Source organism: Leptonotus elevatus, chromosome 8, assembly GCF_054856555.1.
Source record: "Leptonotus elevatus isolate MCC_2025b chromosome 8, RoL_Lele_1.0, whole genome shotgun sequence".
In the NCBI taxonomy this organism is placed as follows: Eukaryota; Metazoa; Chordata; class Actinopteri; order Syngnathiformes; family Syngnathidae; genus Leptonotus; species Leptonotus elevatus.
The window spans coordinates 12,707,293-12,725,486 of NC_141246.1; the positions used below are offsets into that span (position 1 = coordinate 12,707,293).

General features: G+C 41.5%; 1 protein-coding gene across 9 annotated transcripts in view; it reads right to left on the reverse strand.

The window, feature by feature from the left end:
* slit2 (slit homolog 2 (Drosophila)) overlaps positions 1–16,493 on the reverse strand; it is a 106,442-nt gene extending 89,949 nt beyond the window's left edge. For 5 of the 9 annotated variants that reach the window (XM_086082241.1, XM_086082242.1, XM_086082243.1 and 2 more), the window contains exons 1-4: positions 15,654–16,493; positions 14,960–15,031; positions 13,853–13,924; positions 5,274–5,345 (exon numbers count right to left, since the gene is read on the reverse strand). In XM_086082241.1, the coding sequence (XP_085938367.1) occupies positions 5,274–5,345; positions 13,853–13,924; positions 14,960–15,031; positions 15,654–15,865 (428 nt within the window). In that variant the 5' untranslated portion in view covers positions 15,866–16,493. The remainder of the gene's footprint in view (positions 1–5,273; positions 5,346–13,852; positions 13,925–14,959; positions 15,032–15,653) is intronic. The other 4 variants (XM_086082247.1, XM_086082246.1, XM_086082245.1 and 1 more) reach the window with 1 other exon arrangement.
* Between the last annotated feature and the right edge of the window lie 1,701 nt (positions 16,494–18,194).

Consider the following 18,194-nt stretch of genomic DNA (forward strand, 5'->3'; position numbering starts at 1 on the left):
CTGTTGGACCCAATCACCTTCTCTTTCGCTCTTTCAGCTCTCGCTCGGAGCAAATAGTCACAGCTGTGGTTCTCAGCACTCTACAATACAATACAGGGACAGCGTGGGTGTGTGTGAGGTCTTGTTTTTGTTACATAGTGGGGCCAATATTTGGGGTTTCACAGAGTTGTGGGGCCCACCCGTCCATGTGGGGCCATTTTGGTGGGCCCCACTAGTTTAGACCTCTTTTTGAGGGTCAAGACTTGGTTTTAGAGTTTATATTTGAATAGGGTTATGGTTGAGGTTAGGGTAAGGAATAGGGGTAAGCAATCATTTTTGATGGTTGGAGTTAGGGGAAGGGGCTAGGAAATGCATTATGACAATGATATGGCCCCACAAAGATAGTAAAACAAACGTGTGTGTGTGGGGCGGGGGGGGGGGGGGTGTGCATGTGCGTCTTGGCAAATACAGAAAGACATCGTTGCTGGGGTGTTGCCTGCCACATGGTGTCTCCAGATGTGTGTAACCTAATGCAGTCTGTGCCCTGCGGTGTTGGATAAACGTGTGTGTTGAGGACGCAGGTGTTTTAAAGAGAAATATATTATGGAAAACTGACTTTTTAATTGCTTGTATACAAACAGTCAGAGTGCGTAAAAATTGTGAAATTACACTACAGATATTTTTTGTTGTTGTAAATGTGTCTATAAACAAGCTGTTTAGGTTTAGGCCCAATTGTGATGATTTATGTTTGTCCACTGCATGTTGGCTTGGTTATTATTATCATGAGCAATTAATACCTTTAAAAACCAATTTGAAAAAATTGCTATCGACTGAAGATGTTATCACCTGTGCTGACCAATCACGGCTCACCTGTTTTCTGGGTTTTGGTCAGCAAGCTGAGCCAAGATTGGTCGTTACCTACTTCCTCAGCAAAGGTGATATCAAGTAGAAATTTTTATTTTAAAAGGTTTGTACATGAAGGTTATCAAATTAATTCTTGACAAAATCTGAACTTTTTTTACTGCTGAAAATGGCATCCTTTCAAGCATCTTTAATTCAAAGCCGCACTTGTGTTTGAATTCATCCATAACGTTCATAACTTGCAAGTCGCAGCCATTTTCAAAGGGTGAGCAACCATCATGGGTGCCACCACATCAGCTATCAGCAGATGATTCAGGATTGTTTTGACCTTTTTATATTAACAGGATTTTGTTTTCTTTTGCACTTGTGTGGCAATTAAGAATGTTTGTCAATATTTCACCTAAAATATTGCCCTTAAATATAGCTAATAAAGGACTTCAGATGGTGATGCTGTTTTACGCTGGAACAGATTCATTTGATATTCATAATTTCTAAGGATGGACGAGTGCCAATACCAGCCTTATTTTAAGGTATCAGTATTCGCAACGGAGCGCCGATACCAGTATTGGCTGCCCTCTTGTGGCTATTTCACTATCAGAAATTTGCATTAATTTCATGCAATTTTTTGGGGAAATGCTATATTTTGCGATATATAAGTCTTTCTTTAAAATTATCTGTCTTTTTTCTGTTGGAAATTTTATGTATAATAAGTACTAGTGGTATCGGTACTTGGTATCTGTATTAGTGACAACTCAAAGTTGAGTACTTGTACTGGTATCGGTCTGGGGGGAAAAAAAGTTCGAAGTAGTAGAAGTAAGCTAATTATTTTCTATGAGAACCTTTCATTCTAATTTCGGAATAAATTGGCGACCAGCGGAATAAATCGGGTCCTTCATTTGCATTTTTCATCAACCATCTTAAACTTGTTTAATAAATTGACATTTTAATTGTCTATTCACAATACATTTTAAAGGATCTTTGTGCAGTTTGTAATTTTCTTTTTTACTCATGACTGCCACCTCTGGCCCAAAGCGTAACTGCAGCATTTGTGTCAGGCTTGTTCATGGTGCGTGTGCGAGTACGTGCACAATCACAAAGTGATAGCCACAGTTGAAAAAAGCGTCACTTTTGAATGTTGTGTTTACAAACAATGAAAACACTTTGGACAATACCTTAATAGACTGTCATAGTCATAGTCTTCGTAAATACTGCATGATTGTAGTGAGAAGAAAAGAATATGAAATATACTTTACAGGAAAATTGAGGACATGAAGCCTTCAACTACTGCACAAGCAAAGCTTAAAAAGCTTAACAAACACACACACACGGTTTTAAGCTGTAAAAGAGTGAAAAGAAAAATGTTCATAATAGCAGGTTGAGTAAGTGTTCATATATATAGCAGCTCTGTTGGAAGAAGCCAAGACTTCGCACATTCCATCTGACCTCAATTGAAAACTTAACACGCTTCCACTTCCACGTCGAGATTCTCAAGGGTTTCATGTTATGTTTTCTAAAAATATAATAAGACACCGCATGGGGTAAAGGCATACACACAAAAAATGAATGTTGACTTCAACTTTGCGGTTGAAATGCACACAAAATGACTTCCATACGTCTGACAAATGTTCTCACACTTTTGTGGCCGCCGAGGCGACAACTTGTTTTCCCCATCGTCAACGAGTACACTTGTCTCTTTCTGTGTATTTTTTATGATCTATTTTATGCTAACACACCTACCATAGCCAATACCAGCACCCAGTGAATGGTGTTAAGACAGGATGAGGCAGACTTGTTTTCGGAAGACGGGCCACCAACAGGGATTCACACAACTGCTGCTACACAAAAACGTATGTTGGCGCACTCAGAGGCCGTTTGTCTGCGACAGCTGAGTGGAGAGAAGTATAGCCGGGATGTATTTTTACCTTGGGGCCACACGCTAAGCAAAATGCCAAGTCTTGGCCTTGAGCAACGCACTCACACATGCACAGACACAGTGGAGCACGGGCAGACACAACCTCAGACATGACAGGTCGAGCACAGCCAACCGCCGGAGCTGCCGCAGAACATAAACAACTTTCACACAATGTGAATCATCTGAGCACGTCAATATTGTTTCAGATAAATATATTCAGCTGCGTTTATACATAAATATATATATGCAGTACATGCGCCACCATAATTATTCCCCGAGACCGCAAACAACCATGACGAGTAGTGAGTTCCCACAGTCTGAGATGTACAGATCGTTTTACGCCAAGCGCTGCGACAGAGCGCAGGGGCTGGAAGGTGCGGGAACAATCAGCGGCGGGCGCACGACTTTGAATGCAACTGTTGATTTTCTGTGACTAAACTATTCACTACCCATGAAAGGCCAAATGTAACTTAAGATGGGAAACCTGATTCATCATGAGCACACGGGCGCATGCATGCACACACAGTGAACAGCAGCTGTCGGGGCGCTAATCTCCATTAGCTACTGAACTGGCCTTTTAATGGAGAGAGCCAGTGAAAATCAGACGACTCCTTCACATTTGTCTATGTTCCACCACATCATTGTTGTCGAGCTTCCACAGCTCAAGACCAAAATGGCCGTAACGTACACTATATAGACTAAAGTATTGGGACACTGGATGTAGGAGATGACAGTGTAAAATAGGGGTGTTCGATACCACTTATTTTGAGACCGATACCGATACTCAAACCTTCAGTACTCGTCGATACCGATACCAAGTGCTGATACCATTAGTACTTATGATACATAAAAATTCCACACACAAAAAAAACAATGACAGATCATTTTTACTACAGCAAATTTCCTTAAAATTGAATGAATTCATGGCAATTCCATTTTTTCAATTTGCTCATAAAAGTCATTTTGCATAGCACATACAATAAAATGAATTTTAAAAAAAAATGATGAATAAGATGAAACAAATAATCCAGTGGCCAGAAAAAAAAAAGTTCCAATGAAAATATGTGGTTGTGCAACTTCCTTTTAAGGAATACAGTGAAGTGCAAGGAATTCAATTCGATACAATTGTTTTTTAAGTAATTTAGTCATATCTACCATGTTAAGAATTCCTCAAGCTGTTTAGTGTGTAATGTCTAATTAAATCTTGTTTTAAAATCCATGCTTTTAATTTGGAAGGCTCCTCCGTTTCACGTTCTCCGTTCATCACAAATATAATGTATGTATAAGCGCTATAATTAGCGTCTGATTCTATTTTTAGCACCACAGCTCACAACGTTAACAAGGCAATTAAGCGCTCCGCAAACGTAAGCGAGGCAATTAAGCGAAATTACGTGAGCTACAAACATATACTGTACAACACACATTGAACCACAGATATAGGTATCAGCCCGATACCTGGTATCGGTACTCGCCCATCCCTAGTGGAAAAGAAAACAAGGAGTTAGACTCACTGATGTTGTAGAGCTAAGTGTCCAAACTGTGGCCTGGGGGCCATTTGCGGCCCGCCATCCATTGTTCAGCGGCCCACGACATATACTAAAAATGGCGTTGGACACAGTAAAAAAATAAACAAATACAAAATAAACGTTTGGAGATGGTCAGTGTAAGAAGGGAGGGAGTCGAAAAAAAATAGGTGCCACTATTACAAATAAATTGGTTTATTATACTGTAGCATTTTTCTAGATATGCCAAAACACAAATAAATTATTTCTAAAAAAACATTTTTGGGCTAAACACAATTTCCCTTCATAACATTATGTGGCCCTTGCGTCCTTCCCATTTTCTGTATGTGGCTTTCAAACGAAAATGTTTGGACACCACTGGATTAATAGAAAGCTGTTCAGGTAGCAGTTTAAAAAAAAACTATCATACACACAATATGCAATTGCTTGATTGACTGATTTTGGTGTGCTTGATAAATTAAAGGAAATTAACGGGGGCTCGAAGTGCATCTTGAATCCTTAGATTTTTCTCAATGCCTTAATGCAATTTAGGAAAAGAAAATTACTTCCACAAAGTTAGGAGTGGAGAATTAGCGGTATTCAGTCCGGCTAATGATTGCTTAATAGAATGATTAAGACGTGTAGACTTTTATCCATAGAGATGATCAATGGATGGTTTGGACAGCATTTCAACACATCGACAGAAAGCTACACTGATTAGAATTTATTTGTAAAAGGTCAAAGTGGCCTCAATATCCATCTTTTGCCATTAGATGAATAAAGATGCAGAGAGATTTGTGTAGAAATATCCAGAAAGAAAATATCTACATTTGTGTAGCTTGTACCCAGTGGAATAGAAATGGATACTTAATATAACCTCTTAGTAGAATTCTGTCCAAAATGATGTCATCATAATGTCATCAAGCCATTTGTCACCCGAGTGATGTCAGCCCTTCCATACAACAATACAGAGCAACTCGAGTGTACGTTCGAAAAAGACAAAGGAAATCAGGACTTACAGTCTGTGAAGCTTCGTCGTGCCCAGGAAGAGCAGCTCAGGAAAAACCGCCAGATTATTCCGATTCAGGCGCCTAAGAAAAGACAGAAAACATATCAGGAAGCCACTTCTTAACAAACTGTTGTAAATTAGCTGTTGAATGTTTCATGCCTGCCATTATAGAGAAGTAAGGAAAAAGGTACTTTTCATGGATAGAGACACTCACTAGCATTCATTAGCTTGCACTAAGAAGGCAACAATAAACAGTTAAATAATTAGCACTCTTACAGTGTCAGCCAAAGCTACATTATTGCCTCTGCTACGCAACCGTTTGGCATAAAAATTGCCAATCCCGAGAATCTGGATCACAAAAATAAGAGGACTTAGTTTGAATCACAATGGACCCGCGCCACACCGACACCACAAAACCCAACCACTGCCCCAAAATAAACCGATTGGCCTATTGCTCACATTTTGGTATACTCCATGAACCAGAATGGAGCCTCACTGCACAATCAAAAATGGTCATATTGTGTTGTGTGATCCACAAACAAAGAAACGGTCTGCAAACAATATTGGCACTTCACATTCTACAAACAGTTGGGGCAAAAGTAACCCAATTATGGATCATCCACTTTATGGGTCAAATTGACTCAACTTTCTGGCTTGTTTAATACAAAATTACCCTTTTTTTTTTTGGGACCCAAGTAAAGGATTTGAATATTTATGAGTTGTTTTACACTAAAAGGACCCATTTCTTGACTCAAAGTTGGGTCAAAATGACCCAAGTAGAAGATCGGTCCATTTTTTGACCTATAGTTGGGTTATTTTTGACCCAACTGTTTTTCGAGTGCACTTTATGTGTGCGTTTGTGTTGTGCCCTCAACTCTGGGCAGGACTAGCCATCTGCCATTCAGGGTAGATGCCCGGCGGGCCGGCCTCTTTTGGGGCAGATGCAGTGCTTTTTATTTTATTATTATCGTCCTACATTTTACCCCAAGAGACTAGCCCACAATTTAGACGGACTAGTCCGGTAATCCAGATCGAATATAGATCGCAAACTGAAACATCATCAATAAACATCAGTGGCAGAACTACATGTTAGGCAGGAGTCAGGCTGGTGGGCCTAAGTCAAAATGCCAGTCCAGCCCCGCCTCTACTGTGTGACATGAAATCCTATTGATGCAGCTCCTGTACTGTATTGGGTTCCATTACAATGTGCGAGTGCACCTATAACAGACTCCAGGTTACTCTTGATGGCAACATGGCTGCCAGGCAAATAGTAAAGTGGAGACGCTGGAAGAGAGGCAAGGCATGGGGAGAAAAAGACAAGAGTTCCAATGTAGGCAAGGGGGGGAGATTTTCTTTAAACCACAAAGGGAGAGAGGAGAAGACGATGTGGGAAAAACAAACAGGCGGTCTGGCCGGGCTACCGAATGTGTGAAAGGGACCCCACTGAGTAAACAAGGCCCTCACAGGGGAAGAACTCACAACAGCCCGTCATCACACACACACACACACACACACACACACACACACACACACACACACACACACACACACACACACACACACACACACACACACACACACACACACACACACACACACACACACACAAATAGAAGCGTTGAGAGAACTCGGGTGAGTTTAATAATGTGGGTGCGATCATTTAACCCTGCTTGAGTGGAGTGAAGAGGTTTGTGTGCCCATGTCTGCGGGCGGATGTGCCTTGATGCGAGTCAGGGGAGAGCGAGGCAACTGAGTGACACAGTGAGTGAAAGGCTGCTGAAACTGTTTAACCTCGACACACACGCACGCACACACACATTGACGAGCCCGAGCAACAGATGCCGCGGCAGCCGTGACTGGGGAGGCAATTAAGAGAAGGAAAAATAAATGATTATTATCATCATCATCACCATCATTATTATTATCACTATTATTATTGTTGTTCGTAATGAGTCCGAATTTTGAGGGCCTTAACATGAACGAAAACTTTGCACACAGTGTAGCGCCCCCTACAGAGGTTTAACAGAGCCCTATCTCGGGCTACCAAATGTGGGAGGCACGTATGATTTTTGTTTTTAACAGAATAATATACATTTTAAAATCAACTAATGGAAATTAGAAAAAAATAAATATATATATTTTTTTTGAATTTCTGTCGTCCTTTCCTTTTAAGTTTGTAACGCAAGGTTAGGAATAAATTCATACAATTTAACTCATTCACTGCCATTGACGGCTATAGACGTCAAAAATTCATTTGAACTATTTCTATTTGTTTAACCTTTTTTTCCCACTTTTGTTAACAACAGTATGAAAACCTAGAAAAAAACTTATTGTACATTTATAACAGATGTAAAAAATTTGATTAATCGTGAGTTAACTAGTGAAGTCATGCAATTAATTATGATTAAAAAATTGTATCCTTTTTTTTTAAGAAAAGATTATTAAAAACAAAAAAATAAAATTACTTATAAAAAAAGTAAAAAAGAAGAAAAGATTATTAAAAATAAATTACGAAAAAATGTAATCATCTTTTCTTCTTTTTTTTAAAGTAATTTTATTTTTGTTTTTAATAATATTTTCTTTAAAAAAAAGAGAAAAGATTCTTAAGAATTAGGGGCTTTAAATTTTTTAAATCATAATTAATCGCATTACTTCACTAGTTAACTCACAATTAATCACAAATTTTATATCTGTTTTAAATGTACAATTAAAACAAATCTAGGTTTTCATTCTCTTGTTAACAAAAATGGGGGGGGGGGGAAATTAAACCAATAGAAATAGTTCAAATGAATTTTTGACATCTTTATCTGTCAATGGCAGTGAATGAGTTAATGAAACAAATATTGGAATTTAGGTTGTAGATGTGGCTCAGTGCTTCTTATAGGGTTTAGGACAGCAGAGAAGGTCTTGCTGAGCCTGACGGGCCACCACCAGCTTCTCATGAGAAAGTTACAAAACTGTGTGATGTCACTCATCAGCTTTTTTGTTTTGTTTTTGTTTTTACCATTGACCCTTATTCAGCCCTCTGCACGCATCCCCAATGACAAACATCTTCACACGCATGCACACAGGTTCACAGTTACATCAGAGGCCTATTATAAATATTTAACATGCAGCAGAAGTGATGTTTCTAAATTATTCACCCCTCTTCCCTTAACAGCTGCTCTGGAGGCTAAGAGGCTAAAAGCCCCACATCCTGCAGAGAGGCCCCCGCAATTCCAGCAGGTCCTGCCGAGCCGGGAGTGCCCGTTCGGTGGGCTACACTTCCCCTGAGGAAGAGTATGAGGCCGCTGGGGCTGCTTCTGATGGAGGTGCGGAGGAGATTGGTTGTATGAGCTCATCCTTTTAAAATAGATGCGATGCTGTCAGACTTAGCATCATCTGTTGCATCGATACATGCACAGTAGCCAAAACATTAGGGACACCTACAAACTATTATGTTCCAATACAAGGGCTGTCAGAAATTCTGCTTTTACAAAACTATTACAGGCATACCTTGACTTGCGAGTTCAATTTGTTCCGTGACAGAGCTCTCAACTCAAGTGTACTTGTATATCAAATCAGTTACCCACATTGAAATGAATTAACAACTACATGGGTAGCTGTATGCTATTAGGCAGAGCGCGTCCGTAAAGCGGATGACGACGGAGAAGTCGGAGGTGTGAGAGTTTCTGCAACTAGTGAATGCCTCGCTGCAGCATGGCGATAATCCCCGCAGTCATAAACAGATGCTAGGGCGACACAAACTACACAGTAAATACCCACAAGCTCGCACATACGGATTTCTGCCAACACCGTGTGGCATTTTGTGCGGCCGAGCATTCAAAAACATATTAAACACACACACACACACACACACACGCTCACTCAGCTTTCACACCTCAGAGCCTCGCTTGATATGAAGTGAGTTGCAGTCTGTGGCTGGCAAGGAAAATGACAAATTACCATGGAAAGCAATTATTACACCGCCAACACCAGTAGCGCTGTTAACACATTTGTCCCAACAAACACAGTCTATCACAAATACACACAAGTTAGTTATTGCTTAAGCCCTTAACTAAAAACTTTTCTCTGGATGTCAACATGCAGCATGCACTCAGTGGCCACAATTTCGGGCACATGAGCTGAGGAGCACTCGGGCCATGAAAAGAAAAGAAAATAACAGAGATAATACAGTAGTGCTGCGAGAAAAGGAGCAGAAAAGGAAAAAAAAGAAGAAGCTCAAATTCATAAATTTATCTACTGATGAGTGTCAAGTAAGATGGAAAAAAATACAACTTTGTTATGTCGCATATTAAGACTCAAAATTTGACAACATTCTCATAAAATTACACATTGTCATGCACTACAACAGTTTTTTTTCTTGTAAAATGTTTTTACATGCTGTCAATATTCATGTTAAGGTGAAAATTTGGGTTTCTTGAAAGATTCCGAATATCATGCGCCAGTCGACCGAGTAACTCCCTACATGGTAATGTGATCGACGTCTATCGAAACTGCGACTCACGGAGAGCGTAATGATGCAAAAAGATGTCATTTCCGCTTCTTATTTTCTATCGTCGATAAAAGACATGATATCGCTATTGCTGCGCTGCGTCAACATTTGTACAATTTTGGTTGATCTCTACTTGTGCATTTTTGATGGGTAGCGCACGCGCGTGCGAGGTGGCCGCACATACAAATACTCTATGAACTCAAACGACTATGATTCCTTGCAAATAGAGCATATACAAAAAGATAAACCAATGACTCGTTCAATCGGGGTACCTAGATACGAATTTATATGACAAAGTATTCGGGTTAGAAAAAGGGTAACTCAGGGGTCTTCTTTGCGTTTTTAAAAACCTGAATAAGAGCATTTTTGAGTTTTTGCCTTTCAAACCCCAAATATTGTCAATATTCGGGTTTTGAAAAGGTTATTGATTGCATGTCAAACAGTAATGTTTTTGGTTTACACTGCAAGAGTAACTTCAATGCACTTCAAGGTTCAACCAATCTTATCTGATCTCCGAAAGAATTGCAGATAACAATCTTCATCTCGGCTGTGAATTCCTTAAGCGGCGAGCATCATTCAAATTCATTAGGTCTTAATCTGATATGAGCAAACAAGTGTTTAGCAACAAATACAAAAACTTGGCTGCTGCAGTGCGCCCAATAGGGAAATCTATCTCCAGTGTCTTTTAAGAAAGGAGCGCACAGTGCAAGTAATTTCAGGCTCTGCTGCTCAATAAACAAAACACACACACACACACATTCACGCACACACACTCCCAAAGACTTTGCTCAGAGATGATCAACCGCAACAACGCTATCACTCAAAGCTCCGGCGAATGATTTAAGTAGAGTATTTTATTTCTAAATCATTCTACGTGTCTATTACAGACAAATGATGCTGTGCTATTTACTGTGTCAAAGCATTACGCCAATCCCTTGCGTAATCTCTGTTGATGGACGCATCTCAAGACTTGTTACAAAACTTTTACAATTGCTGTACTCGCCACTCGTGTCATTTCGATCTTTTGACATGTGATCACTCAATGACTGGCTAATTATTTTATCCTTTATCTGTATGCGCTAGGAAATCCCATAATTAGAGTTTCTTACTTAGTCTGTGACTGTTCACAGATTTTGGATGGCCGCCATATACTATTCAAATGTTAGATCATGATAAGAGGATCAAGTAGTCGCCTTCCTTTTCTACCCACGGGGAGGAATGTATGGCATTCCAAAACGCACAGGACAATGGAAATAGAGAGGAAGAGATGAAAAATATCACAAGAAAAGGGAGAAGAAAGTGAGTGAGTGAGTGTGTGTGTGTGTTTTGTCGGGCGAAGAATCCAAGTGATAGTGACAGTGCAGCCTTGCGAAAGAGAATGCACATGCATGAGTGTATCCAAACCTGCGAGGGTGTTAGTGTATGTGAATGTGTATGTTGTGACATGCCTATCTCCTCCGCACCTCCTTACACCCCCCCCACCCCCACCTCCACACCCTCCAGCTACTGCCCCACACCTGACCCCACCCTGGCTGCGCCTTGCAGGCCCTGTCACCCAAAAAAAAAAGAAAAAAAAAGGGAGGAACCGTTTTCCAACCCGGTGGGGGGCAGTCACTGTGGATCCATCACCCCAGCTTAGGACCCTCTCCTCTGGGCAGCGCTGCCCAGCAGGCTCCCTGCAGGATGGCGGCCTTTGAAATCAGCCCCAGACTCCAGACTTGGGAGATGCGCCATTGTCCGGCAGCTGCAGGGGGGCATTGATGGCTGGCTCCATCTTTGTGTTTGTGAACACGCAACGCCTGAGATGGTGAATTACAGTTGAAGACCCTTACGAAGGACTATAGAAAGAACCATGTTGTGTCAGAAAGTTAGCCGCCATCAAAAGGTGTTTGTCGCCTTCGGAAACAAAACAAACAAAGAAACAAGCGCATCCTGTTGGACAACACAAAATTGCTACGCCCTTTGTTCAAATGTTGCTTTTGAGTCTAACCCTGGACATCATCTATTAAAGTGGTCTAACCTCTTTCATACACCAGGGCCACTTTGTACACCAGGGACTAAAACAAATTCCTATTTAGCATAGCTAAGAAGTGCAATCAATTCTGGATTAAACCACTTTCTACCCAGTCTAACTCAACTCCAAGTAAGTTAAATCTAGCATATTTGATTCTTTTGCACAAGGCACTATCAATGTCAAAGGCTCCTTTGCAAAGCGTCAACATAGTTAACTATTTCCCTCTACAGTCACAGGCAGCAATTCCGGGAACAACAGCCTTGCATTGCTTGCAGACAAACCCAAGAACATAATTTCTCTTCCTGTGGCGACGCGGAGAAGTTACAATTGCGAGAAACGCACCATAGCCACAATGTGACGCCTACTGGAGAATTTTGAAGACAGCCTGTGCACTGATTGTTACACCAAAAAGAAAGGAAGTGGAATTGGACAGTGTCTGGAGAGACTGTCTACAATATTTTGGGGGGGGTGTCATTTGAGAGGTCAGAGGTCGGAATCAAAAATTCATCTTAGTTTTTCTCTATCAAGTCAAGTCTTTTTGCTATTGGATCCCCATATTCTTACAAAATATGAAGTGAAAGATGAAATAGTTACAAGCTTTGGAAACTCAAAAAAACAAGATAAAAACAGAAAAAAATGAAATGTCAAACGAAAAGCCAGCACTAATCCTCTTAATTCAACTGTACTCTCGATTGCCACACAGCTGTAAATGAGTCCAATTGTTAACAGCTCTTCTTACTACAGTCTTACTATAGCGAATCAGTGGAATTTTGCTCATCTGGAGGGTACACTGGAAAGAAAAAAATTTGACGTGCTAGAAAAAAAATGACCGCAAATTTAGAATCAACATGCCAATTTTTGTTTTAATCGGCATAAAAATCTCAACTGATTTTTTTTTCTCAAATTGTTCCCCAGTGTAATTTATTCAGAAACAAAACTCTGGATCGACGACACAGGGACTTTAAGATTGGAGTGAGCTAAAGGAATTAGCGCAACTCCTGATTGATTTAAACATTGATCAAAAAGGTTGTGCCCTGATAGTCGTCTGCGGTTTTGTCGATGCATGCGCTGCATTTTTCAACAGCTTTCTAACTCTTTAACAGTCGACTGCATTCTAGCGTGCCTTTGCTTGTTGGTCAGACAACATACGGGCATGCACACACACACACGCACACACATACACGTGTTTAGATATACAAGTTGCTCAAACATCAAGCAAGGTTGACAGTGCACACAATGGACGTTTCACCAGTCAGGGGTCCACATCCCCCCCTTCTCTCTTGCTGTTGTCTTTATGCCAGACTCGCTGTGCCGCTTTCAGACAACCAAGGCTTAATTATGCCATAACTGCCTGAGGGCTGGATGCTAAATACCAGAGAAAGCAGCAGCGCACCCCAACAACCTCTCACTGCGGCTTACTTGCATTTTGGTATATTCATCTCCAAATTGTCTCCTCGGATTTAAGTTGAAGTCATATATTTGACGCGCATGTGTGATTGGAGCGCATGAGTTCAATGTTTTGTTTTCATCACCATTTGTTTGCTGGTCAACAGACTTGTCTGTTCACACTCATAAATTGTAAGAGGTGGTCTATTGCACAGGGGTGTCAAACTCATTTTTGGTCAACGGGAATGTAAATCGCTTGAAGTTTTGAAGGTGCTGGACTGGACCGCTACTTTTTTTATATAGCGCTTTAACTACACCATATGGAGCCTCACATTCACCCATTGACACACACACACTCATACCCCAGTGGTCGGCCGCTGCCATATGCATCGGGAGCAAAATCGGTGTCTTGCTCAAGGACACTTCGACATGGTGAGGGGTAAGGATAGAACCTACAACCTCGCGGATGGGAGATGACCACTCTACCACTGAGCCATGCCGCCACATTAGCAAAAAATGCTTACAATATCTTAATGTTATAAGAAGTGAAGACAATCTGCAATTTTAGCGCAGATTTCGGCAAGAAAGAGGAAGTAGACGCACATGGCCACTGCTTGAGTTGCACCCGTTTACTAACTAACATATACAGTTTGCTGCTGAATTCGGGGGGGAAAAAAATGAAAAGGTCACTCACAGCCTCTCCATCTCCTTCAGGTCCTGGAAAGCTCCTCGCTCAATTGTTGTAATTTTATTCTCCATGAGCTGCCTGTAGGGAGAAGCAAAAAGGAGTGAGACGGCATGCAGAAGGCTTGAGACCCCCCCCCCCACCCCCCAAAAAATCAGGGGTCCAAATGTGTGTCTTAATGGACTCAGAAAAAAAGGAATTTGACAAGAAGTCACAAGAGATTGCTATCTGAGATGAAAGTGGAAGTGGTTGCAGTGGGTGTGGAAAAGAAAGAGATTGATGAAGATGAAAGGTGATAGATTGTTGAAACAGCATCAGGGAGAGAGGGAGAAAAGACAATCAGCAGGCGGTCGATAGCCGCCGAGAATTTACTTTAAAAGTGAACGCAGACTCATCTATCATCCAATTTAGTCCGTGTCTAACCTTCGAGCTGTGACTACTCATTCACTTACACCAGAATGCTGAGCAAGCCCCCCTTTGCACAAGCGCACATTTTTGATGCAATCACATGATAAACACAAGGTGCACACCCAAGCAAGCTGATGACCGGAAGACCGGAAACAAGCATTATAAGAACACACACACACACACACACACATACTCACTCAATAAGGACATAATCTCCTGAGGAATTCTAACAATGTGTATCCGCTGCCATTCACTTTTGGATGTTGAGTCACACACGCATGCGCACATACGCGCGCGCACACTTGTGTAAGCAACCTGTTCTTACTTGACTCCCCTTTTCTTTCACCCTCCCCTCATCACATCCCGTCATTCGGTTGCGCGTAATGACAACCTTCTCCTCTCCTCACCCTCCATCACTTCCTCGCCGGCGCTTTTAATTACTGCGGCGCATGGGCCCCGAGGCCCCATCGTTTAAAATAAGACCCCAACGACACTTATACTGGCAGATTAACAGGTGCCTGGGCTGAAAATATAAAGCATACGGACACAGCGACGGAGTTTGGCGCATTGCGCGTCGTGGAAGAGATGGAAGTGCAAGTGTAAAAATACGGAGACGAAAAATTCTTAAAGATATATATATATATATATATATATATATATATATATATATATATATATATATATATATATATATATAAAGCCACTTACAGCACACGCAGATTTCTCAGTCCAGCAAAATCGGCCTTGGTGATTTTAGTCAGGTTGTTTGCGTTCAGATCCCTGAAAGAGAAACGGTGAAAATAACAATACAGCCTGTCGAATGTCTCAAATGAAACTTGCACAGTGGCCCATGTACAGATGTAATTTAAGCGTCTCTTCCACCGGGAGGGATGGCGGTCGAGCTGCGGCATGTTGCCGCTGCACTACAGGGCCAATTTTAATTTGATCTTCGCCTAATAGAATACAGCCTTTTTAACTCGAAGCCCACTTGGCTTCCAAATCCGTTTTTGATTAACTCACTGGTCTGCAGACAAAACCGATGTGGTCTCGGGTGCCGCGCTAATGCAACAGTGCGAAACCACCAAACACGACCACATCACGCATGCATGGTCCTTCACTTATCTATTGATGTCGGTCCCCACAGTCAAATTATACTTTTGTGGGCGTTCTCACACGTCAATTGAAATTATTGACAAAATGATTTGTCCTAAAATGAGATTCCACTTGCTGCTTTATTTAATAGGCTACTGCTTGGTGGTAACATTTTTAGGATCAACTTTTTTCATTATAGGCTACAACTTAAATTGGTGTTTGAAATTTGAACTAAATAACTTAATTGCACGTCAACATTAATCTCAAATGTGTTATGGTAAAAACACGCAAATTCAAAGAAGGCACTTACAGTCTTTCAGTGTTGCGGGGTATATTCCTGGGCACGCTGCGGAGCCCTTGTCCGTGACAGTCCACTGTGGTCCCGGTGCAGGAGCATTGAGTCGGGCACGGTTGTCCGGCTGCGCCCCGGCAGGACAGAGCGACGGCCAGGACGACCACCAGCAGCCCCAGTGCGGAACACGGAGCTCGGCCGAGGCCCGCGGGGTTCAGGGCTCCCAGCATTGCGGCAAGTGGAACGTGGAGCGCAAAATAGCGAGAGAATGAAAAAGATCCTGGAAAGTGTTCAGCAAACTCAGCGGGATTGCGTCCTCCTCGTCGTCTCTAAAATTGCACGTCCTAAATTTACATTGGGATCTCCTTAATGGGGGGTGCGATGGATTAAGAACCGGGAGTGTGGGGTCCCCAGAAGGGAGCTCGGAGAGACGGTGGAGCGACTCTCTGGCTGCGCTACAGCGGCACAAACTTCCACATGGCCGCGGCGTGCAGCGGCCAAATCCCCCTGGCACTTCGATCCTTCTTGTGCTGATCCACACTCACACACTTTAAGTGCACCCCTGCACACGCACACGCACGCTCCCTCAACCTCACACGCACATACTCCAGGTAAAGACTTTCTTGCGGTGATTAATTCACAACACCGTCCAGCGAAGAACAACAGAAGCGTTTCGTCTACTTCCAAAAAAAAAACAAAAAAAAAAACGGCTAACAGGAGAGGTGATGTGGACGTAAGTTACTGTTTCTGAACGCTTGTCAGTCAGTCACAGGTACCGGTCGTGGCGAGGGTATGGTGAAGGAGGACACAAGTCCGCCGCGCAACACCACAATCCAACTGAGTGAGTCTGGTGCGTCAAAGCGCTGCAGCCCACAATGTGTGGTCGAGAGGCACTGAGGCAGGAGAGAGAGAGAGAAAGGGAGAGAGAGAGAGAGAGAAAGAGAGAGAGAGAAAGAGAGAGAGAAAGAGAGAAAGAGAACGAGAACGAGAGAGTTACTTGAAGTGTGTGTGTGTGAGAGAGAGAGAGAGAGAGAGAGAGAGAGAGAGAGAGAGAGAGAGAGAGAGAGAGAGAGAGAGAGAGAGAGAGAGAGAGAGAGAGAGAGAGAGAGAGAGAGAGAGAGAGAGAGAGAACAGATGTAGACAAAAGTATTCACGTTTAAGAAAAAGTAAATATATATTATAATAATAATAAAGCCTGGTGAAAAAGGAAGTTCTGATTCTGTTCCATAATAGTAAAGTACAGACTTTAAAACATATTTAAATGTTTTTTTTTTACTGTCATTTCATTGACATTTTTTGCTAACTTATTCTCTCTCACACACACAAAAACTAGCTTAACAGCTTCAAAAAATAAACCTTACCTACCTAAAGGCACTTTTCATATTACAACAATTTTTTGGATGAGAGAAGCTGGTAAATAACAAATAACAAATAACAATAACTACAAATCGCTCTTGGAATCACATGAATCAAGGATGGGGAATATCTTGCATCTCCAACTCCATTGCATCATTGGCATTAACACTCACAGCCATTTTCACTGAAGCAACCATCTTTGCTCCCGGCTTGTTTTACTGGATTTTGACTGATTTTGCAAGGCCCACAGAATATTGTGTTCTATTGCTATAAAAACATGCAACCTACCAAAAGAAAGATTAGAGTCTCTTCTTTCATCAGGAATTTTTTTTGTATCTGTTTCCGTTTTGCAGCAATTAGCATTAAAATATAGCGAAGTTTCATCATTATTCACAAATCTGTGATCTCTCTGGTGGTAAAACAGCTTTTTTCAACATGGCCCTGGTTGCTCTCTTATACTCTGCTGCCACCTGCTGGCCATTTTTTGTAATAACTACTATTGCTATAAGCCCCCTCTTCATGTCAGAAGCTGCATCTAAGCCTTCTGTATGCTCTTGCATATAAAACACACACATAAAACGTATAAATACGTTTTTGGGAGTGAAGTACAAAATATAAAAAAACGTATTTAAACATTTTTGAGTTTGAATAAGTTATTGCTCAGGTTCACGTGCCTCCATGTCGCTTCTACCCCTCAAGATCTTACTCAATCAAGATCTTATTTACATTATGTTGTCATCTGTAGAGTTAGAAAAAGGTTTGACAAACGAGTAGAAAATACAGATTAATATTTAAATGTAGGGAGTAAAAAAATCCAAAGTTGTCCGAAAATGTTCTACTCAAGTACCTGTAAAATAGGAAGAGAGTGTCAGAAGAGACAGAGAGACAACGCGTACAAACACCTCACCTGATGCTTTATTTAGCCACCTCCCCCAAGGCGACAAAATGGGGAACACCCGTCCCATGCTGGAGTTTAGTTGCAGGACTTCCAAGTAGCTTAATAATCATGTGCTGTATCTAAGCCACCCAGAGGCCATGTTGCTTTTTTAGCATGCTGGGGGAGTTTGCCGAACACATTAATAGGACTGTGTGAGGATTTACACTTGGCTTTTAACATTATATTACTAGAACTAGAAGAGTTGCACTCATGTTTGGTCTAATTTCAGCACCAGCGACTCAATCAAAACATGCCTCCACAATAAA